At 39.6% G+C, this 24,266-nt stretch overlaps 1 protein-coding gene across 2 annotated transcripts in view; it reads right to left on the bottom strand.

Annotated features, from left to right (window-relative positions):
- Window positions 1–24,266, bottom strand: part of ITGA6 (integrin subunit alpha 6) — an 83,999-nt gene that overhangs the window by 23,854 nt on the left and 35,879 nt on the right. For both annotated transcript variants that reach the window (XM_065931764.1, XM_065931765.1), the window contains exons 2-11: window positions 20,896–21,020; window positions 19,449–19,528; window positions 17,520–17,775; window positions 15,769–15,900; window positions 12,428–12,638; window positions 11,538–11,731; window positions 10,615–10,703; window positions 9,791–9,909; window positions 4,536–4,634; window positions 4,220–4,281 (exon numbers count right to left, since the gene is read on the bottom strand). In XM_065931764.1, the coding sequence (XP_065787836.1) occupies window positions 4,220–4,281; window positions 4,536–4,634; window positions 9,791–9,909; window positions 10,615–10,703; window positions 11,538–11,731; window positions 12,428–12,638; window positions 15,769–15,900; window positions 17,520–17,775; window positions 19,449–19,528; window positions 20,896–21,020 (1,367 nt within the window). The remainder of the gene's footprint in view (window positions 1–4,219; window positions 4,282–4,535; window positions 4,635–9,790; window positions 9,910–10,614; window positions 10,704–11,537; window positions 11,732–12,427; window positions 12,639–15,768; window positions 15,901–17,519; window positions 17,776–19,448; window positions 19,529–20,895; window positions 21,021–24,266) is intronic.

Here is a 24,266-nt window from a genome sequence, read left to right as displayed (position 1 = left end):
TTTCTTAACTTCAGAATGCATTCTTTGCCAATTTGCTGGATATAGCTGCTATGTTTTAGTACTTAAATGACTTACATTTATTAATCACTCACTAACCATCCTTGAACTACAAGGATATCAAACCAGTCAACATTAGAGGAAATCAACACTGAATATCCACTGGAAGGACTGATGCCGAAGCTGAAGCTCCAATACTTTGGCCACCTGATGCCAAGAGCCAACTCACTGCAAAAGACCCCGATGCTGGGAAAGACTGAGGGCAGTAGGAGACGGGGCGACAGATAATGAGACAGTTAAATGGCAACACTGAATCAATGGACATGAATTTGAGCAAACACTGAGAGGCAGTCGAGGACAGAGGATCCGGGCATGCTGCAGTCCTCGGGGTTGGACTTGACTTGGTAACTGAACAACAACAAAAAACCATCAGAAGGGGCTTTCCAGGTGGCTCAGTGGTAAAGAATCCACCTGCAATGTAGGTGACACAGGTTCGATCCCTGTGTTGGGAAGATCTCCTGGAAATGGAAATGGCAATCCACTCTAGTATTCTTGCCTGGGAAATCCCATGGACAAAAGGACTCTGGCCTGGTGGGGTAAAGTCCATGGGGTCGCAAAAGAGAAGGTTATGACTTAGCAACTAAACAACAAAACCATCAGAAGGGAAAGCAAACCAGTGTGTACAGGGTCAGAGAAGCCAGCCTCAGGGAAAAAAATCTGCCCCAGAAAATGAATCCATGTTCTAATAGTTACATTAGAGTTTAATACCCTCTCCTTACAGATGAAGAACTAGAGACCCACAGAACTAGGTGACCAGCCCAGAGTCGTACAGCAAGAAACAGAGTCAGCTCCTTTTGTGTCACAAACACAAAAGGTGACTGCCTTTTAAAGCCTCTTAGACGTGCAGGGTCCCACTTCCCCTAGGCTTCTGCCAACTGCACCTCCCCGCTCCTTTTTCATTTTACCTCTCCTTCGTTGCTGGGCTAACTCTACTCCTCCTTCAGATTTCAGTGTGGATGTTACTTCCCCCAGGAAGCTCTCCCGCCCCTCCTGGGGGGTCCGACAGTATTCTATTTCTCTCATCACTACACTTAAATCTGCTGCACTGTGAATGCCTGATCACTTTCCCAGGAAAAGTCGCTCCAGAGACCACCTCCAGCTGTTCACCATTGGATTCCCCACCAATAGTACAACACCTGACATAAACAGGATTAGCGGAATAGATGAACAAATGCATCAACACACACCCAATGCACATTTGCACGCACACACATACACTCTGATCATCCTTACGGTGAAACAATGGCTGTTCCCATATGTAAAACCAAAATTTAGAAACAACAGTTTCAATAGTAATTTCTGTGTCCATCTGAAGAATTCTTAAATGTCACGGCTGCCAAATGGAATGCGCCTCCATTTGAGGCCCTCTGTGAGCCTTGACATCATCCATTTATCAGTGACCTGCTAACTTCACAATGAACCAGACGAAGGCTCACATGCTGAGTGCCCCTCATGGCAAAAGCAGGGGAGTGTGTGGGGGCATTAAAACCATTTATCTACCAAACCCTCTCCAACCTTTTCTGACCCTCCAGACAGTTCACATCATCTTAAAATCCTTGCCAGCCACCTTTGCTGACCTTTGCAGGGGCAAGCCAAGTAGAATAGTCATTAAGGCTCAATTATAAATATCTCTAAGTATGGAACACTATACCCGAGGACTGCCGAGTTAAAACAGCCTAGCCGAACAATAAGCTCATACACTTGGACACGGGGAACAGATTTTAGATATATTAACTCTTGCAGCTTTGTGCAAGTTCTGCTTTATTTGAGTTAGAATTTCCCAATACCATGGAAGCAATGGCAATGAAAACAGGCTTTCTTTCAATTTCAGAGGGAAAAAGTTCTTTCTATAGTGAAGTGAAAGTCGCTCAGTTGCGTCCAACTCTTTGCAACCCCATGGACTAAACAGTCCATGGAATTCTCCAGGCCAGAGTACTGGAGTGGGTAGCCTTTCCCTTCTCCAGGGGAATCTTCCAACCCAGGGATTGAACTCAGGTCTCCCGCATTGCGGGTGTATTCTTTACCAGCTGAGCCACAAGGGAAGCCCAATCTATAGTGGGCTATCCATAAACACTTGGTTAATGTAGGAGTAGTTATATAAAATTAATATACATGGCATCAAGGACAGTGTTTAAGCTAGAAGGAAGTTTGTAATTTATTTTGTATAAGTGATTGATCTGAGGGAAGACAAGAAATGTTTTGATGAGATTTCACATCTTTGGCAAACAGTGTGGTTTGAGAAGATAACCAATAGAATAAAAACATGTTTTCTTTCCCTCTCCCTTTCCTGGTCTCTCTAGGCTGCTTCCAGACACAATGGTAAAAGGCCCCATGAACCAAGCTGGCAAGCGTAAGGTACCATAATTGGGTAAAAACAACACAAAATCTGAGAGGGTGAGAGATTGTAAGAAATCATAAAATATTTACTGAAAGCCACACAAAAAACAGTATTTTCTCTACTCAATAAAATACCAGCTACTTCAAGAGCAAAGTGAAAAGCCACAGCTCCCCTGGGGGTGGAAAGTCCTAATACAGCCACACCATACTGCAAGGTCTGCAGAGCTCATGGAGGACCAATACAGCGGGAGGTGGACCAGAAGAAAGGGCCTTAAAAAGTGAAGGAGATGAAGAAACCTCCGAGGACAGCTTAAAATCAGGGAAGATGAAGGCCAAGTGGGTTTATGACAGCATGGATTGGGTGAAGACAGACTTATTTGTGAAGTTCTGAGATGTCATAAAGGGACATCTTTTTTTCATAAAGAAAAGAAATACTCAAGGTAACATGGAGAAGCCTTAAGAAAACTCATTCCATCTCAAAGAGGAGTAAAAACTGAAAACCTTGAGAACCACCCTGACCTTCCAGAAAGGTTTCCTTGGTGGCTCTGTTGCACTGGAACACCTAGCCGCTGGGACCACGGCTGACCCAGGAAGGAAATCACCCTCCCTCTGTACTTCCTCTTTGGGGGAAAAAATGTCTTTAGATTTCCTAGGCCCCCAACTTTACTCTGGCTTACTCCTAAAGAGGTACAGCTGCTACTAAAACACACCAGAGAAGGCCTTGGTGATCATCACTATTGTGAAAGTATCATTAAAAATTTGTCAAACCCTGTGACAAAACTGTCATTCTTATTAAAAAAACCAAAGTAGAATAAGACCGTATGAATGACAACCTGCTTCCACCACCGTGAAAAAGTAAAACTCAGGTGTGTCCAACTCTTAGTGACCCCATGGACTGTAGCCTGCCAGGCCCCTGTGTCCATGGAATTCTCTAGGTAAGAATACTACAGTGGGTAGTGATTCCCTTCTCCAGGGGATCTTCCCAACCCAGGGATCAAACCTGAGTCTCCTGCGTTGCAGGCAGATTCTTTACTGTCTCAGTCACCAGGGAAGCCCTTTCACCAGCTTATCTCATCTGAACTCCGCCACAATCCTATGCAGTTAATTCCCATCAGAGGCATTTATTTTTAACTGATAGGGAAATAAAAATTCAAACATTATGGGATTAGCTCTGTGTTGAAGCACTGGCTCCAGGAGCAGAGCCCAAGTCTCTGAGTTCAAGCCCAGTCTTTAGGTCCCCCCAGGCCCACCCTCAGGGACACGGCATGGGTGTTCTGGACCGCAGAGGCCTCTGGGAGGGGACCCAGCAGCGAACAGACTAGAAACTGACAATTTATTCAAGTAGGACTTGGGCTCCCACGGTCACTCTTCTACAACTACCACCCGCTACCTCACAACCACAAAACCAATTTTCCACACTGCTTTTCAAAGACAGACATGGAGGAAACGGTTGTGGCAGCAAATGAGTACTTATCCAAGGCATTCATTCTGCCCTAAACCATCTGCTCTGGAAAATTCAAATGGGGACCAAATGCATTTTTTTCCTCTTGGGCTTCACCCTTCTGATTAAAAAGAAGATGACAGACAGACTTAGTTCTTTAAGTCAGAATTTATGGACCCATGTTGGCCATTACAGTTTTGCTCTTCTAATTAATTTATTCAGAACTTTTCAACCTGGCAGACAGAAAAGATCTAATTTCAGTTGATTCACTTTCTTGTATAGCAGACAGTAACACAACAGTGTAAAGCAATTATACTCTAATTAAAGAAAATTAAGCAAAATAAAGATGTTTAGATAAGCAAACAAAAAGTACTAGGTACTTACTTATTGAAGGATTGTAACCGGTGGGCTTAGCAGTATATTCAAAACAGGCCTTAACCTTGAGGCTGTATAAAATCAAACACATAGTCATTAAGAAATGCCTTACTGCCCTGGAAAAGAAATCTCAACAAGTTCCTCATCCTCATATCCCCCCAGTGATGACCGATAAGTAAAAATGTTATATATCCACTTGACAAGATTCCTCTTCCCTTTTCCCCATTTCTCTTAATCTTCCCTGTGGCTCCTCAGGGCGACCGGGTCATCATAAAGCAGAGATATCAAACTGTGGGGGAAGAGTGGACACAGTGCAAATGCTCACCATATCCCACTAGGCGCCCCACACAGCGTTTTCTGACGGAGATCAATTCTGTTAGGTGTTACTGTGATGGTTTGCTGAATATTAATCACAGGCCGGGATCTGAAGACAAAGGAGAAGACAAGCTCAGCCTTTTGCTATTTGGATGTAAGATGGACTCACATACTACACAGGCATCCTCAGATGCTGCATCCTAAAAACCACAGGAAAAACTCTGTTTCCCAATGCTATTCCCGCTCCCCTGTTGCTAAAGAAAACAGCTGTTATCAGACATAGTTTAAAACATGATGATGTGATATTTATAAAAATATTTAAACATGACACATTCAAAATTATAAATTGTTTTATATTAATACTTTTAATGTTAATGGAGTTTTTAAACTGAAAGACTAATACGGGCAATATGTAAAAAGCTCCATAGTTTCCAGGTGAATATGTCTCATCCCCACCCAAACTCTCAACGAACTCTGCACGTCCTTCCAGACATATCAGTCTGGTTCAATTAAAAAGACTATTTAAAATTAAATATAAAACAGGCATTTCTTTTAAAGTGGGAGTTTTTCATGCTTATTGGTCTGCATGTTGCTCTTTGTCATTCACATTTCAGAGGTCTTCTCATATCTCTACACACAAATCTAGTTATTTCTCACAGTTGGTGGTATTGCATCTACCAATGGAACATCATTTATTCAACCAGTCCCTTAATCAGTGGACATTTATAATTTTGTAAGGCTTTCAGCTGACAAACATCCTTGCATATACATCTATGTACATGCATGTGTCCTAAGTTCATACATCTATTTATCTGTAAGATAAATTCTTAAGCAGAATTTTTGAGTCAAACAATATATGCATTTTTATTTCTGGGTAATCTTGCCCACCCTCCCCAAAAAAAGCTCCAAAAAGGTTATACCAACATACATCTAACACCTGGGGTGTTCACTAGCAGGATTTCTTCACATATGTGAATTTTAGTAATCTAGGCAAGACCTGAACTTAAAAGTCCCCATTTTACAATATCTGAGCTTCCTATCCTCCCTCGGACTCTCCTATCTTCAACCTCACGTGCTTGCCAGTACTGACCACAACTTTTCTACCCCCACAATATCTCTATAAGCAAAGCCTGGAATCCTTTATCCTTTCCTATCTCTGCCTTAACCCAACCTCACGGACACACAAGTGGAATCCTACACCTTTAGCCCTTCTCACATGTAAAAACATCATCTTTCTCCCTTATATGTTCTTCCTACCCGCCACAGCCAAAGGGGTCACCAAGGGCCTATGGCTTGATCCCTGCACCACTGGCCCAGAAATGCAAGGGTGTGGTGGTTGGGGCGAAAGGGCTGGGCAGACGGTACACCTCTCGCCTCTGTCACTCCCCACATGAACTCAGAATGGCTCCTATGGTTCCATTCCCACAGGGATTCAGTCACACCGACTTTGGTGGGTTTGTGGTAAACCCAGCCATCCTGGAGAACAGTGTTCCACAGGAAAATGTATTCCAAATTCCAAAGAGCTAGTCTGAACTTCTGGGATCAATCTATCTGTAGGCCAGACAGAGAGTGAGTACCTTCATGGGGAAGGCAGGAGCCAATAAAAGGGCAAATGATGCTCACATTTTTTTCATTTCCCTTTATCTTACTTGTTTATCTTTCTATTATTATTTTACATTGGAGACACTGCAGGTTTGGGTGCAGACCACAGCAATAAAGCAAAGATTGCAATAAAGGAGTCACTTGAATTTTTCTGTTTCCTAGTGCATAAAAGTTATGCTTACACTATACTGTAGTCTATTAAGTTGCAATGGAATTATGTCTAAAACACAATGTACCTGCCTTAATTAAAAAATACTTCATTGCTTAAAAAAATGCTAATCAGCATCTGGGCCTTCAGGAATTCATAGCAGTAATATCCAAGATCACCATAGTTAAGTAATAATAAATGAAAAAGTTATAATAATAATAAATGAAAAATGTTACAAGAACTACCAAAATGTGACAGAGAGACATGAAGTAAACACATGTTGGGAAAATGACACCTTGCCACAAGCCTTCAATTTTTAAAAACAAAACAAAAAAATCCCACAGTATCTGTGAAGTACAGTAAAACAAATGCAATAAAATGAGGTATGCCTGTAGGCATGTTTCTAAAGTTTTGAGAGCATATTTAGAAGACAAAAAGTTCATAAATGTTTTAATACCAGTTGCTACAGATGCTAGAGTGTTTTATATATAATAGTATTAAGGCTTTGGTGCTGTATACACTTCAAAATAAATATTTTAACACACACTTCTGCCTAAATGCTGTTTTTAAACACACAATACACACAATTTTCAGAGCACATTATATATGGAATCATAAAAATGCCTTTTAACACATAAAGCAAATTATTATTGCTCAGTTGTCTTGTGTTTAGTTGGCATTTACTCATTAAGTATCATAGTACTAGCATGATTTAGTGGAGACTGACGTTGGGAAGATTTAGGTACCATGCCCTGCTCTCACAGGATCCAGGCTCAAAAGCACAAGCAAGTCCTGGGCCTCTGTTCTTCTTATTTGTGAAATAGGAAAGTTATCTTATTAGCCAAGGCTTTTTAAATTCATTTTCATAGTACCTATGAGGAAAGAAGGAACATGTATACAGAATTCACAGTCAACCTACTTAGGGAGACAGGAAATTAAGGGTATTAAAATATCAATTACATACAGATACAAATATTTAACTGGCTAAAGACAAGTTATCTCCTGGGAAAGTCTTGGGAACCAAATTTTGTTACAGGAATTCAAGTCTTGACACCAGAGGTATGTGTCTCAAAATAGAACTTGAAGTTCAAATTGCTTTTGGATGGAAACTGCTAAAGTAATCGAATGTTATACTATACACTTCTACCTTTAAAAAATGTTGACTATTTTAAGGTTAATACCTAACACATGAACAGAGAGAAACAGGCATATATAAAGGCAGTAACAGATATTCATTCAAACTTTTTTTTTAACTTCTTCCTTTGACCTAATATTCCAGATACATTTTTCTCCACACTTTCACATCTCCCACTTTTGCCATCTGTAAAAAGTCTCTTCTGGTTCTTAGCTTTCACATAAAACGCACATATATAAATGCACAGTATATTCTGTCTTTTTTTACGTAGTATTCTCTTCAAAAGTATCCTGGTGTCATTTTATTATCACCAGGGGTTTTGGTTAGGATACTATTTTAGATATAGAGGCTACATCTATGCTTGGCCATCCTTCTAGAAGAATACAGAGCAATGATGTACACAATGTACCAAGTGTACACATGACATACAGATTATTTTTCATTTAGGGTTTCGCTGTACCTCGCTGCCCATTTGTTTGACGAGATTCTTTAGATAAAAATTATAAAGCCAAATAGTTTTTTTAAAAAACAAACAAAACCCAAATGGTTCATTTTCACCAATGATCAAAGAATTGCAAATTCAATCAAAAGATGAGATCACACCACAGTGGCAAAAATTAAATAGATTCATCCTGTCGGGTGTCAGTAAAGGTGTAAGAAAATGGGCCCTCTGGTAGGTTGCTGCTGTGAGCATAAATTGCTACAATTTTTCTGTGGGTATATGTATGAACAAGGGTTTCCCAGGTGGCTCAGTGGTAAAGAATCCATCTAGCTGCCAATGCATGAGATGAGGGTTCAGTCCCTGGGTCAGGAAAATCCCCTGGAAAAGGAAATGACTACTCACTCCACTATTCTTGCCTTGGAAATCCCATGGACAGGGCAGCCTGGCAGGCTGCAGTCCATGTGGTTGGAGCCGGAGACTGACCGAGTACATATACACACACATGATGAATAAAAAATGTGCTAACCTTGATCCCAGCAATTCTATTTCTAGGAATTTTTCTTTAAAAAAATCCATTACATGGATATATATATATATATATATATATATACACACACACACACACACATTACACTATCTAACACACTGTTTATAATAGCTAAAAGTCACAGACTATCTAAAAATTCCATCAACCAAGGACTCATTAAATGCGTATTATGGAAAAACATTGAGCTTTTAAAAAGAATAAGATTGATATATCTGTATTAACAAGGAGAGAAAATGGAAGAGGCTAATTTTTACAAACCAGAATAGAGGACAGCAGTTATAATATGGCTGTTTGATGACACCCTAGAAGTGGAGAGAGACTCAAAACTATTAAAAGTTGTTTGATGGAAAGAAAGAATATTGGAAAACTTGCACTTAATTGCAATTCTGTATTAACCTTTTTAAAAAAAAAAAAACAAAAAAAGAATGTGCTACTTTTTAAATTAAAAAAAAATGTTTTGCACAACTCTTCTTGGCAATTTCCAACAGTGACGGAATTGTTGGGATAAGGTCACTGAGACACAGTTGATGGGCAAACCGCTGCAGCCTTTCTGATCATTTTGGTTGAAGGAATCACAAGTACTAAAACACACATGCCCTTCAACTTCACAACTCACTTTTAGGAAGTTATTGTAAGGAAATAATCTAGGATACGAAGAAAAGTAAGGATGCTTACCAGCTCTGTGTATCTAGGAAGCAAACCATCAAACCTGGAAAGCAACGTAACTGTCCAATGACAGTATGACAGTATAGCAGTTGTTAAATAAACTATGACCTCAAATAAACAACCCAAAAGTTGTTAAATAAACCCATGACCCATGTGATGTCTCAGACAACCATTAACTTCATTTCAGAAAAGTACTCAACGACAGGGAAATAACCCACTATGCATCATACTCACTCACAGAAAAAGGCCACTATTCATTACAAACCAGCAAAAGTAGGTTACAAAACTATATGTACATCACAATCTCAATTCTGTTAAACATACATGTATATTCACACAAAAAAACCTAGAAGGATATAAACCAAAATTTTGGAGTTTCTTAATGGATGGTAAAATACAGTACATTCATTCCCTTCTTTAAATTCTTTACACGGTCAAATTCTTTGTTTCAGTTTTTATAAATGTAAAGGTAAAAAATTTCCACCAGTTCTGACCTTTTTAAAAAATTAGTTCAAAATTACACCAAGACTTTACAAAATAGGTTTTTATTACATCATTGTACTACTCTCAAGAGAAAAAAATATTCAAAACTCATACAAGACTTCACCTTTATTAAAATACAGTTGTTACAAATTTCAATTCAAAAGGTAAAAACAAAACAAAACAAAACAAAACTCTAGTGTAAGTAGATTTACCAAACAAGCTTAAAGCAAGAGATTACATACCTGAAAATAGTTACCGAATCTGAGAGGGAACCAACAGCAACATCAGGGTAGGAATTTCTATCAAGGTCCATGTTTCCAGCAATTGAATATCCAAAAAAAGGTGATTTACCCTCAAGAACCTGAAAGGAACAGGGCATCAGAATGGACACCCGGCTACTAAAATAAGGCTTTTATTTATGCTTTGAAGATAAATCTCTTTTGAACTGAAGTTAAAGCGTTTACTTACAAATTATATTAAATCACAACTGAATTATAAATAAGTATACACATGATCAAACATTTCATGCATTTTATTTTCACAAAAGTTACCTGATTTAAGTTTTATCTCAAAAGACAGAAAAGAAGCTTTGATAACCCTATGTACTATATTAAGTCAATCAGTGTATTTCAAACCAAACTTCTCTTCCTGCCCTCCAAATGTCTTATTTTCCTCTAAAGCAATTTTTAGATTTTGGTATCTGAATTCTCTATGCAATTACAATCATCTCTTATGTTTGTCCAGTTTCATCCCTTCTTAATATGCTACTAAAGGAAATGTATGACATTCCACTTCTTTATGCTATCAGAGTAGAAGAGTCTTTTCCTTTAGCTTAGTTTGATTCTTAATTTACCAAAGAAATTTTACAATTTAAAACAAGCAGCTTATTGCATTTAAATCTATTTACAAGTTATTTTCTAATACATTTTTTATAAAACCAAAGTTCATACTATTGTAGACTTGTAAGTAACATATGATTAGTGTGAAAATTCACATAAACCTAAACAATCCATTGGAAAGAAAATTATTGAGACCTTAACTGTAGAAATCCAAGTTATCTGGTTACCTGTGTTGGTTTGGTATTTATTCCATTCGCAGATCCATGATAGATAAAAACTTTCCCCTTACCATCATAGGGTGCTCCAACTGCAATATCTGTTAACAACACCACATTTTAACAAACATTACATTTTAAAAGCATACAATACAATATTTTAAAATACGTCATGACACGTGTACCCCAATGATCATAGCAGCACTGTTTATTATAGCCAGGGCATGGAAGCAACCTAGATGCCCATCAGCAGACGAATGGATAAGAAAGCTGTGGTACATATACACGATGGAATATTACTCAGTCATTAAAAAAAATACATCTGAATTGGTTCTAATGAGATGGATAAAACTGGAGCCCATTATACAGAGTGAAGTAAGCCAGAAAGAAAAACACCAATACTGTATACAAATGCATATATATGGAATTTAGAAAGATGGTAACGATAACCCTATATGCAAGACAGAAAAAGAGACACAGATGTATACAACAGATTTTTGGACTATATGGGAGAAGGCGAGGGTGGGGCGATCTGAGAGAACAGCATCGAAACATGTATATTACCAAGTGTGAAACAGATCTCCAGCCCAGGCTGGATGCATGAGACAAGTGCTCAAGGCTGGTGCACTGGGAAGACCCAGAGGGATGGAATGGGGAGGGAGGTGGGAGGGGAGATCAGGAAGGGGAACACATGTAAATCCACGGCTGATTCATGTCAATGTGTGGCAAAAAACCACTATAATATTGTAAAGTAATTAGCTTCCAACTAACAAAAATAAATGGAAAAAAAAAATAATAAAAATAATAAAAATTTTAAAAAAACAAAATGCAAATACTCCCAGGAAAAAATAAAATAAAATAAAATATGTCATGAGCACTATTTTAGACAATCACATAATTCATAAATCATGACCATTTCACAATCTATTGTCTACCTGGGTAGCCATCTTGATTAATATCACCAATATTTTTGACTGCAATGCCAAACATAGAATCTTTGGTTCCATTAAGACGAATCGGCTTGACGTTATTCCATCTGCCTTGCTGGTTAATGTAGACATACGCTGCACCCCCAACTTCTCCACTTCTATCAAAATACTGTGGGGCTCCAATAACTATATCTTGCCACCTGAAAACATAATGAGGGGAAGACCTGTTAACCACTGGCCAAAATATCAGCAAGCTTAGGGAGAATCCCACATGAACAGGTACTAAGGAGACAAAGAGATATGATAAAAAGGACCTCAAATCTGGAATTTATATCTCATCTCCCTAGTTTTTTTTTTAAACTAGGTAGTCTCTAATAACACCCAAAGGAAAACATCAACTGTAAGAACTTGAAGCCAGTTTCCAACTTACATCTATAGTGCAGAGAGACTCCCAGTAAAGATTCCACTCCCTTCCAACTTCAACCTTAGACCAAAGACCCAGATTGGCACCACCAACCAGAGACCTTTGTATCGGCTTTGTCACCAATCCCTACTTTCAACAGGACATTCTGGCTGCTCCAATATCCCCTTAAGAAACCACAGAACAGAACCACATAGGTGTCATTTTTTTTTAGTTAAATTTTAATTCTCACGGACCCATGATCCTAGGACAGAGTAAAAACTGAAGACTGAAAATGTAATCCTACATCCTAGGGAGGGTAATGAATGTCTGCTACCAAAATATAAGTGAGGAAGACTGATGAGATGGTAAAAATTTGGCAGCAGAAATATTCTTTCCATCAACTAACCTGGAAGGGTATTTCTTCTCAAGACCTATAGAAGCCAGAGCAGCAATGAGTTCTTTGCGAATGTAAAATAACCTCAGAGGCTCTTACCCATCTTTGTTGAGGTCCACCACTGCCACGTCATAGCCAAATGAAGAAGCCAGCCCTTCCCCATCAAATATGTGCTCAGGGAGAAGGTGTGCAGACTTCAGGTCTCTTTTAAGCAAAACCACAGCTCCACTATGATTGGCTCTAGGAGCACCAGATACAAAAGTGATCTCATCTTTGGAAACAATACCTTTCCCTGAGTCCAAAGAAAAGCCTAGAAAAACAAAACATGGTACTTATCAACTCTGTTTTTCAGGAGGAATCTAACACTGGTTACTTCATCACTACCTTTCATTTCCCACCACTCTCCCTCTGACCCTCCCCAACAGCTATCATATCTCTGATAAGAGTTACAGAACCAGGAGATCTGACTCAAGCACAAAATATTAGGTATTTCCCTGTTTTCTACAGGCGTACATTAAATATATTAAGACATTTAAAGAAAAGTACCTGTACTAGGTAGCACTTTTGTAACTTCAATCATGAAGCATACATGCTACTTAAGAATCAGTTCAAACTCCATTCCAATACTGAAATTGCTGTAAAAGGAGATCAAGCTAGATACTAAATTATCAAGGGAAAGTTGCATCCTGTACACCAAGATGCAACCTGACTAGCACAATTGAGTGCCTATGGGTTTTACTATAATGCAGTGATTAGGAACTTCTATATTCATCAATCTCCTTGGTCGTCAGGCAGTAAAAGAATGCTAACAACATTAATATACCACAGCCAGCATTTTACTCCTTAGGGCCAACTTAGTTCTCAGACACAAACAGGCAAACAAAACCATGACTGATGAGATTTGAGAACCTATCGTAAACAATAGAGGTGAGCAAGTTGTCATCTGTATCAATTACACACTTGTTCAGAGGGCAGAAAAACATTAGAAACCTCACTATAAAGCTTCAGGTAGGATGTCAGATTACCAATACTGAGGTTAAATGGCAAGCAGACACAAATGTCCACACATCAAAATTGTCCGCATAAAGCAAATCTTCCTATGTAAAGACGAGGCAGATGCAGAATACTATAAACTCACCCTTTTAATTGGGTTTTATTTATGAAAAGCATCACCACTACTGTTGCAGTTCTCAAACTGTGAAGCGAGTTGAAAAATAGGATGAGCTACAAGTTTAGAAAGGAGACACAGTTGAATCCAGCTCTGGAAGCCACTCTGGCTGCAGAGCCTCAACCGTGGCATGCTTTTTGTGTGTGCTTCACTTGAAATGAAATAGAAAATAAAAAGATTTATGCTCTGTATGGATCAAAAAAAAAAATTTCTTAAATGACCATGACCAAGACCATTTATTTGTCATCTCAGAGGTCACAAACCTAGGTAGCTATTCATCATCACATCAGGGGATGTGTCGGGCTGCTCCCTGGGAGGCTGTGTTTTATAAACAAACTGATCGGGATCTGTATAGGAAACGCTGGTCAAAAACAGCAGGCCTGTACACACGCACGGGACGGAAGAGATTGAAGAAAAAGCAATTATGCTTGGTAAGAGGCACACCGGCTACTGCCATGCTTGCAATGATGAGGCCACTGCTGCATCCGGCAAGCCACCCTCTTTGCCAGCTTCCAAACCTCATGCAGATCATTTTCCTCCTAAAACCTGCTGATTTTTTTGAAATGACAGATGCACAGACAGCCAAAATGTAACAGTAGAAACCTGACACTATTCTCCCCACCCCGACCCAGTATCCGCTTTTGAGGAAATCCATTCTGAAAGTGGCAAATGTGTTTAATAAAAAAAGTTTAATAGTTTCAAATGTTCCAGTAGACACTAAGATAAAATCCATAGGCATCTATCTTACAAACCAAGGTGTTGGCTTCTTGACCAGAGCCATTAAATTGAAATGGCATAAACTAATCCCTAAGTAACTCATTTGAAGAGGTTGCCTGTTAAAATTTATTCAAATAAAATATTGGTTTATTGGTAGTATTAATATTTACCTTGAAAAGAATTTTACCCTGGAAAATCCTATTTAATAATTGCGACTGCAAACCACTCAGCCCTGTGTTCCCCTCCTGTCCTGCAAAGCCACTGACAACATTCACACACCCAGCTGCTTCCCACTCTGTCCCAATCATTTTCATGAGCATTTCTTCCCTCGGCTGGGGGATTATTAATTGTGTGACCTTGGACTAGGAAATTCATTTCCCTCAGTCACAGGAATTTCTCCCCCCATCAGCAAAAGGAAAATAATACTTATTTTATAATATAGTTGGAAAGAACAAATAAGACCTATAAAGTAGTAAATAATAGTGTGTGATTTATAGTATGCGGTAGGTGCTTAACAAGTGCTAAGTATAAGTTTTCTCCGTTCTATGTCTTCACACCAAGTTTTTAATTTAGGGTTGGGGGAGTTTCTGAAAAGTTTTTTTTTAATTAACAGTATTGTTCATACATATCTATATAATTAGAATAATTTTTAAAGAATATGTTTACTAATACCTTATTTAGAATTATTTTTAGATCTACACCCATTTTTTCCCCTTTTTAACCTTCCATTGTTCTAGTAAGATCTCCAGCATATGGTACTCCTCTATTTTTTAAAAAGAATAGGATACTATTTAGATTTAGTAGATTTTTTACATTTTTTTCCAAGAATTACACAGTAATTATTCTTTATGTCAACTCATACCAAGAATTAAAGCTTTTAAAAGCCTTTGTGTAATTACCATAATGCACATGAATAATTTAGGACACCCATTAGTAACGCAAGCAAGCGTTAGGAGTTAAGGAATTGGCACTTAGACCACAATCTGGGTGTCCTCGGAGCTGCTTTAGCAGTGCGGCTCTGGCTCGGCTGGAAAGGCCCCATGCCACCCGCCAGGGGCCTTGTGACAATCCAGAAGCAAGGCCAGCCCTTGGAGAAGGGCAGTCACAGGGGATGGACCTGGAGGTCTTGACCTGCCACTTAAGAGTAACTTCATAAATGCAGCTCTTAAGAGTATCTCTCCAAAAAGAGGCACGAAGGAAGAGGGAAGACAACTCGGCCTCTTGCTTACATCCATGCATTGTATCACGGCTGTGTGGACCGCCTGGTGCGGGTTACAGAAGTGGACATTAGCTCAGGAAACAGACCTCCAGGCAGGAGGACAGAAGATTTTAGGAGACGGTAGGTTTCCTCCTGCTTTGAGGCAGCTCAGGTCAGATACCCCAAGTATCAGTCAGACTACCTCAGGGATCACCAAGCTTTAAATTTCACCAAATGCAGCCACAGCCCCCAGCTCCAATCTGGTCTTTTCTCAGCCTCACAGTCCAGGGTCCTGTGACAGCAGTGTCGCACAGAGGCATCTGAAGAGGTAGGCATGTCATCTACTCTCGTTCCTACCTAAATAACTGTTAGCAGGAACGGGAACTAGACTTTCGTCATGGTCAGTCTCTCCACCAACTTCATAAGGCCCATCTTCAAAGATGTTCATGTCAAAAAAAGTGTTATTCTTTTGCTCTACACGAACAATCCCTAAAAGAATGAAATGGTAAAAAAGAAAAAAAAAATGAAGATGAAACAAAATAAAACAGATGGTCCTAATAAACATTCCTGATAATATCATTAAGTTCAGAAAGAAAAGTTTGGAGGAACAAAAGGCAGAAGATGACTTTTGAGGTTATTAAAGTTAAAAAATCCTGTTCGTGTAGATTTTTACATCAAACAAAATTGCTTTAGCAATAAAAAAAATGCCCATGTGTTTTCATAAATTATCTTTATAATGCCATGAAAATGGAATTATAGATGGAAAATGGAATGTTTAATTAACTAAACCTACAGAAAATTTTTAATTATATGAACCTGATATATTTTACATTTTCTATAATCCTAAATCAATTTACCTTCTTTACTATGGTGTGAAAGTGAGATTAGTATTTTGATATTTTCTTCCAATAATTTTTAATCAGAGATTTTTAAATCTTCAAAAAATTTTCAGACCTAATCATTGAAAAGAGAAAATCTCACACAGTAAGTCCACTATATGATTTTTTTAAGTGGTAACATTTTAAGTCAGCATTTACAAAGCAGGCAAGATGTATTTCCCATAAACTAAAACATACATAATTGGTGAGTGTTTTCATTTTGTTTTACTATGTATGGCATCTCTTGCTAAAATAAAACTCTCTCTAAATTCAGTGTGGTATTAGGTCAAGATAACCCAACAAATACTGTCATGTGGAAGCTTCAGCTAAGGGTGGGTAATCTAAGAAAATCATTCCCAAAGGTTGCTATGAATGACACACCCAGGAAGGTATTCAAGGACCATTCCTAACACAAATTAAAACTCAAGAAATTTTTGAATGAACAATGGAAAATTTTCCTAAGACTTTTCTGACTATAGAAAATATTAGAACATAGGATTTATCATAATAAATTTCTCCCCAAAAAATCTTATTTCTGAATCAGATGTAATTCTCTTCACTATGAATTAGAATCAGGTAAATTGTCCTTCATGATAAGAGTGGTTTTCTATACCTGCTTAATTTTGTCAGAAGTTGAACTTTTATTACAGGGGCACTGACCATGTTCCTCTAGGCAAAACTGTGATGTCGCCCTTCACCTACATCTCGAGATTATTTAAACAATACCATTCAACAACCTTTTTCCACCAGTTATCTGCAATCATCTCAAAATTTCCTAATTTCTCATCTGTCTTTCTAACTACCCTGTTTTATTAGCAAAACATAGCCCGAGTAATACATAACTAAAGAAATGTCTGTATCAATACAATATTATTTGTATACATCACCACTCAATTCTCAATTTTCAGATCCCCATGTTCAAATTAAAACTTTCAGTTTCATGACACAAGCAAATACAAAACAGTAAAAACTAATGCTAACTATATTTTTACAAAAGGAAGTTAAGTAGTTATATGAATGTAAATTGCTGGCAGAGGGAAAAACAGAACATACATTTTGATGGTTGTTTTTAAAAATCAGAATTAAAATATTTTAATAATCCTACTCTACTTCTATAATATAAAAATGCCTTATAATACATTGTTTTAATTTAAAACATACTAAACCATGGTGCATAGGCAGAAATTATGCAGTCATTCTAATCTCCATTTCTATAAATACACAGCATACCTTTCCAGTTATAAGTGCCTGGGGCTCCAAATGCAATGTAATGGAAGTCTTTAGTAAAAGTAGCTGCTACACCTTGCTGGCAAGAACCAAATTTTTCATGACCTCTCAATCGGCCATCGCAAAAACTCCAGTCTCCTCCATCCATATCATCTTCAATCCTGAGATTCTGACTTAGGACGTAGCACCTTCCAAAGATGTCTCGGGATTCCTGCTTCGTATTAACATGCTGTCGTTTTTCATATCGATGTGCACACGTCTGCAAGCAAATGAATAAAGTAGCCCACATGTGTTGGCAAACCTGAAGTTCTTCATTACAAACCAATGAAATTATCAACAATCAAGAGGTTAATTCTAAATGGAATGTTAAATGTGTCCTCATCCAGAGACCAGGTCAGAAAACCAGCAAATCTTCCCCAAAGTTGCAAGAAGGATATCATTATCTAGCACAGGACCTCTGTCTTATCGTCACCCAGAGAACAATGTTGTAGTCTAAATACTGAAGGCCAATCTATAATCCCCTGGAGAAGGAAACGGTAACCCACTCCAGTATTCTTGCCTGGGAAATGCCATGGACAGAGGAGCCTAGCAGGTAACAGCCCATGCGGTCGCAGAAGAGTTGGATATGACTTAGTGGGACTTTCCAGGTGGCACCAGTGGTAAAGAACCTGCCTGCTATGCAGGAAACGTAAGAGATGCAGGTTTGATCCCTGGGTCAGGAGGATTCCCTAGAGGGCATAGCAACCCACTCTAGTATTCTTGCCTGGAGGATCCCATGGACAGAGAAGCCTGGCGGGCTACAGTCCACAGGGTCACACACGACTGAAGCAAATTAGCACACATGCACACACACGACTCAGTGTTTAAACAACAATCTGCAATTCACAGGCAATTTATTTGTCAATTTACCTGTCACATAAACAATGGGAAACACCTTATTTTATCTTCTCAATTTAATTGGCCTTTAGCGGCTACATTAAACCTTTATATCAGTATGTTCATGAAAAGAAGGAACATGTTCCAGAGGAGACAAACATGGACATATTTTCGCAGGGATTGGGCTAAAACAAAGGCATTTTCCTTTTATCCATACTATTTCCTCATAATCAATCCTATCTTAACTTATCCTTTAAACTCTGAGATTAAGTTTATTTTAAAAGGCAGAGAGCAGCCTCTTAAAAAGGCAGAGAAAAATCATACTGCCGGAGAGACGAAATAAACTCTAATTTTCACATATGGGTATTCATGGACACCCTCCATATAACACGGACTGAAAATATTTTACAACGTCCAAGTCAATATCCTATAATGCATCTCCTTAGATGTAAAAATTCAATACTTGGTAAAATTCTCATTTTCCTCAAAATTCTACATAAATTTGTTACAGCAACCAGATTTTACAAGAGACAGAAAGATCATCGTGATCCAGTCTGGCACCTCCAAGGCCACCTAAAACATTCCATCGAACAACCCTTTTTTCTCAGCTACCACTTCTATCTGAAGTAGCCCAGAAAATAAAAAGTTTAAAATGATCTGATCCTTACTTTGCATGACCATTCCCATATGGTCATGTATATGTAACTCATCTATAATAGCTGCATAATTCCTAGGACAAGAACCATGGAAGGTTTTGCTTTGGTTTTTCAAGACCACCTAAAGTTATAGGGACATTCAGTAAAGGTTTTTATAAGTTTTTTGGATCTAAACATTCTAAGGAAAAGCAGGTTGTAGAGTTGTTTCAAAGTAAATCAGGAATCACAGAAAAAGTAATGGTTTGATTTCCTCTTGACATCAATTCCTGCTGTACAGCAGTCCGTTTTCTAGAATGTACTCTCTAGGCAGGCGGAAGCTGTCTATTCTGTTCACTGCTATAAGCCCAGCACCAGCACACAATAGGCATTCAGTGCGGAATGGACCCATCTCTATACTTACCACGACTTTGCCGCCTGGACCCTGGCTTTGGACAGTGACTCCCATCCACTGATCTTCCTTGCTTTCCGATGAAGGGTCAGCTGCAGAGAAAGCAGCATAGGTCACACACACACAGAGGACTTCAAAGCTACTGCAACAGGCCATGAACCAACAAGTGACCAAAAACAGCTTCTAAACTGCCTTGACTCCAAGTCTAACTACTTAGTAAGTGCAGTTACTCAATCCATAAAAATTACTTTCCATCTTAAGAAAACAGGTGAGAGGTTATTGGTATGAATGTTTCACCAAATTCTTTACATAAAATACGAAATTCTACCTGGTGGCCCTTCACCTTCTCTGACACCCAGAGTCCCAAGTACAGAAATGACCATCCAAACTAACAAAAAGGGAGCTACTTCTCCACATACCCTCAAATTTGTTACATAATAGCATGAACTTTGCTTTTCTTTACTGGAGATGGGAAAACAAGGCCTCAGATCCACTTTCTATCTTTCTATTGATGAAAAAAAGTAAAGTGATATATTTATTTTTACCTCTTCCTTCCAAAAAGGAGAGAGGGAAACCAAAAATCTCACCATGTGCTCTTCAGTATCAATTTGAGCCTACTGTATAACCCTACATCCAAAATTTTGCCTTCCTTAATGAGAAGGCAGGCATGATTTTCAATTTTGAATCAGTACAAAAACATGAAAATTAAACAATTTGAGGTGAGCAGAAGGAAAAATGCCAAAATATTAAATAAATAGGGATTATCTCTACATTATCGGTAGGTTTGGGTTTTTTTCTTCAATGTTCAAGGTCATTTACAGATTTCTCACAATTAACATATATTATTTTCCAATCAGTTAAAAAAAAAGCTGTGCTAAAAAGATTAAAAAACAAAACTAGAGAAGGACATAAACATGAAGCTGCAAATCTGCGTCAACCAAGAATGTCAAATAAGGTTTGGTCGCAGCTTCTCAGGACACTAATTGCTCTGCCCACCACACAGTCTATACAAAACAAGCCTCCATGTGAAATAGTTGGGGAAAATTTATCCATGTTGTCCAGCTCTCATTTTAGAGAGATCTTATATTTAACAGTCTTTCTCCCTAATATTTTAACAGCAAATGAGAACTTTTGGCTGCTGAGTACAGGATACGCGTTCAATTTTCTGAACAATTTTTCAACCATCTCCTGTAGAACCTCAACACATCACTAGGTGGCAACATTGATACACCATACCAGTTTGGAAACCAGGGTTGGGGAGACAGCAAAACACGGCAAGCAAAGTGACTTAAAAAGTAAAGGTTCTCAGGGCAAGGAACAGTCAAGGGCCATGCAATTAGGAGAGGCCTTCTCCCCAAGAATAAATGCTTTTTCCCCTCTTTCCTTCCTCTTGGAAAGGGCAAGTGGGATACAGGCTGAGTTGGCCAAGGGAAGACTGAGCAAGTGCAGAAGAACACACCGTCGTTATCAAACTCAACTCGCGTGCACGGCCCCCGGGACATGATGTCGCAGCTATACAAGCCTCCAGTTCTGTTGGCCTTCTGCAGCGGGAGGGCCACCGCGCGGGGCGCCCCCACCAGCAATCTGTGGGCGAAACAGAGAATTTGGAGATTTGAGCTGAATATGCATTTAACATTCAGAGTCAGAGCCAAGAGATACCGGAGTTATTCTCTGTCAAAAAGTCGCCTAAGTCTCTGCCAGTTTAGGTGGTGAGGGAGAACACGGGCAGAGCCCTGGGACGCAGACAAAGATGCAAGTAAAGCACAAGAAAAGGGGTTGTTGAAACAGGTGAACGATACGCCCGCGTCTCACAGTTTCAGCCTCTCTCTGCCGGGCACGAGTCTGAGAAGACTCTTTCCGCAGAGCCTGCCCCCTACACCTAAGCCAAGGACATCACAAGGAACTCAGACAAAACAAACACTCCCTCACTGGGGGAGAAAAATGGTCACACTAAACTGAAATGATAGGCTGTTTCTAACACTGTGTCTTCTAAGGGTGGGGGCGTGGGGTTCAAAGGTGATTTTTGAATATCCCCCAGATTTTCAGTTTATATACTGTTTAGTTGATTAAACCAGGCGGCCACTGGACTGAGGCGGGTCTAAGGCTATGGCAGCCTATGGAAGCAAACTGAAATCTCAGCCTGTAAATGTCTCAAGGTTACAAAAGCAAACCCAAGAGCAACCGATGGCAAACAGGCGCCCAGACGGTAAGCCAATAGAATCATTTCCTCGCTTGGCTTCCTTGCTGTCCTTACTTTCAGTGTCTTTCCCTGCTCCTGCTGGTTCAACACTGCCAGGTTTGCACTGATTTCTGCTCAAATAAACTCGTCAAGTTTTTAATATGCCTCAGTTTACCTTGTAACAATACAGATTTGGAACCAAATCTTTGCCCGAGACACAACTCGACCGAATTACTGTTTTGTAGCCTCTTTCTGCATCAATTCTCACTTTCTGGCACTTGGTCATCTTGACAAGCTCCTCTTCTATCATCCAATCAGTCTCCACCAAGGACTCAGGATGGTCTGAGTCATACCTTCTATGCAGTAGGCACCACAATGTTCCCTCTCCCCTCCCACCTTAGGGTTCTTGCCATCTCTTAGAGAGGCTCCTAAGCTAAACCCACAATCCTTAAAAGCTCACTGCTTCTCAGCCAATGGGATCTTTAAAGACCCACTATCTTTCTGCTATGTTCTTTTGCTAATGTCTTTTTTCTTTTTTTAATTGAAGGATAATTGCTTTACAGAATTTTGTTGTTTTCTGTCAAACCTCAATATGAATCAGTCATAGGTATATATATATCCCCTCCGTGTTGAACCTCCCTTCCATCTCCCTCCCCACCCCTCTAGTTGATACAGAGCCCCTGTTTGAGTTTCCTGAGCCATACAGCAAATTCCTGTTGGCTATCTATTTTACATATGGTAATGTAAGTTTCCATGTTACTCTTTCCATACATCTCACCCTCTCCTCCCCTCTCCCCATGTCCTTAAGTCTATTCTCTATGTCTGTTTCTCCATTGCTGCCCTGTAAATAAATTATTCAGAACCTTTTTTCTAGATTCCGTACATGTGCATTAGAATACGATATTTATCTTTCTCTCTTTCTGACTCACTTCACTCTGTATGATAGGTTCCAGGTTCATCCACCTCATCAGAACTGACTCAAATGTGTTCCTTTTTATGGCTGAGTAATATTCCATTGTGTATATGTACAACTCCTTTACCCATTCATCTATCGATGGACATCTAGGTTGCTTCCATGTTCTAGCTATTGTAAATAGTGCTACAATGAACAATGGGATACATGTGTCTTTTTCAGCCCTGGTTTCCTCAGAGTATATGCCTAGGAGTGGGATTGCTGGGTCATGTGGTGGTTTTATTCCTAGTTTTTTAAGGAATCTCCATACTGTCTTCCATAGTGACTGTATCAATTTACATTCCACCAACAGTGCAAGAATGGCTTCCTTTTCTCCACACCCTCTCAGCATTTATTGTTTGTAGACTTTTTGATGATGGCCATTCTGACCAGTGTGAGGTGATATCTCATTGTGGTTTTGATTTGCATTTCTCTAGTAATGACCAATGTTGATCATCTTTTCATGTGTTTATTAGCCATCTGTAAGTCTTCTTTGTAGAAATGTCTGTTTAGGCCTTTGGATTGCTAATGTCTTTTAATTTCCATCAGTTTTACAGTCTTTGGGGTCTGGCTAACTAACTGACGACAAGGAAAAGAAACAAAGAGAAAAGGACACACACTGGACACCAGACAGACAGAAACAGCGGAGAAGAGAATCCAGGCTAGAGCTGGGAAAACGGCTGGGAACACAAATGTAAACCAACAGCCAACTCCCAAAACAGAAAAGCCTATCCTGGCCTCAAGAAACTCCTAACTCTCAGATGCAAATAACAAAAACTAAGACAAATAACACCACCACCCTCTCCCGGCTCAGCGACAGGCCTTATTGCTTTTGTCGTTTCTATGATCCCAGTAAAGGACTTAACTTATTTTCTTTTAAAACCAATACAGTGCAGGGGGTACAATGGAGTAAAAATGCACTGGGAAAATAGAGAGGGGTACCAGACTCTGCCAGGGAGAGCCAGTGACGCAGACCCTACGGAACACTGGCAGACTCGCTCACGTGTGAACACGGAGCCCGAGCACCATCCTTCCCCCAGACCCTCACATGGCAGCACCAGCAGCCTCTACCTCCAAGCCGTCCAACATTTACAGGACGAAGTAGCACACTCCAAGGTACAGAACTGGAACAGAGGCTGGGCAGGACTTCTGGGCAGAGCAAGGCCAAGGGCTGCTATCCCACACCTATTTCATTAAATCATCCTTGCTTGATCCCAGGGGTTCCGACCAAGAGCTGCAAGGTGAACTAGCCTAGACCCTGTGAGTGAACAAGTTCAGTGACTCAGCAAGGGTGAAGACGGAACCTCATCCAGGTCCTGGGAGGGATAAGCAAACTGCTGGGCGCAGAAGCACAGAATGTGGGCACTGGAAGCACTGGAAAATGTGTTCGGCCCTCTAACTCTGCAGAGGAGCAAACAGAGGCTTTTGGGAGGAGGGTAAGTACTCTGCCCCTAAGGTCTCATGGGTAGCTGAGAGTCCGGAAAAAAACTACTTTGGAGCCATGTTTTCTCCATTCCTTTAAATTGCTTCCTAGGAAATAAAACCCAGGATTTTTCGGGTGTTGACAGTCTAGCTGGAAGGGCAAAACCTACACAAGTGAAACATTGAAGCAAGACTGGTTTCCTTTACTGACAGATTTAAGACCAATGCAGAAAGGGTGAGGTAAGGCGGAGCATTTTTGCAGCTGGGTGGGGTGAAG

The sequence above is a fragment of the Muntiacus reevesi genome, chromosome 3 (genome assembly GCF_963930625.1).
Source record: "Muntiacus reevesi chromosome 3, mMunRee1.1, whole genome shotgun sequence".
NCBI classification, from domain to species: Eukaryota; Metazoa; Chordata; class Mammalia; order Artiodactyla; family Cervidae; genus Muntiacus; species Muntiacus reevesi.
Note: the sequence above shows the minus strand (reverse complement) of the source record. Positions and strands in the feature narration are given on the sequence as shown.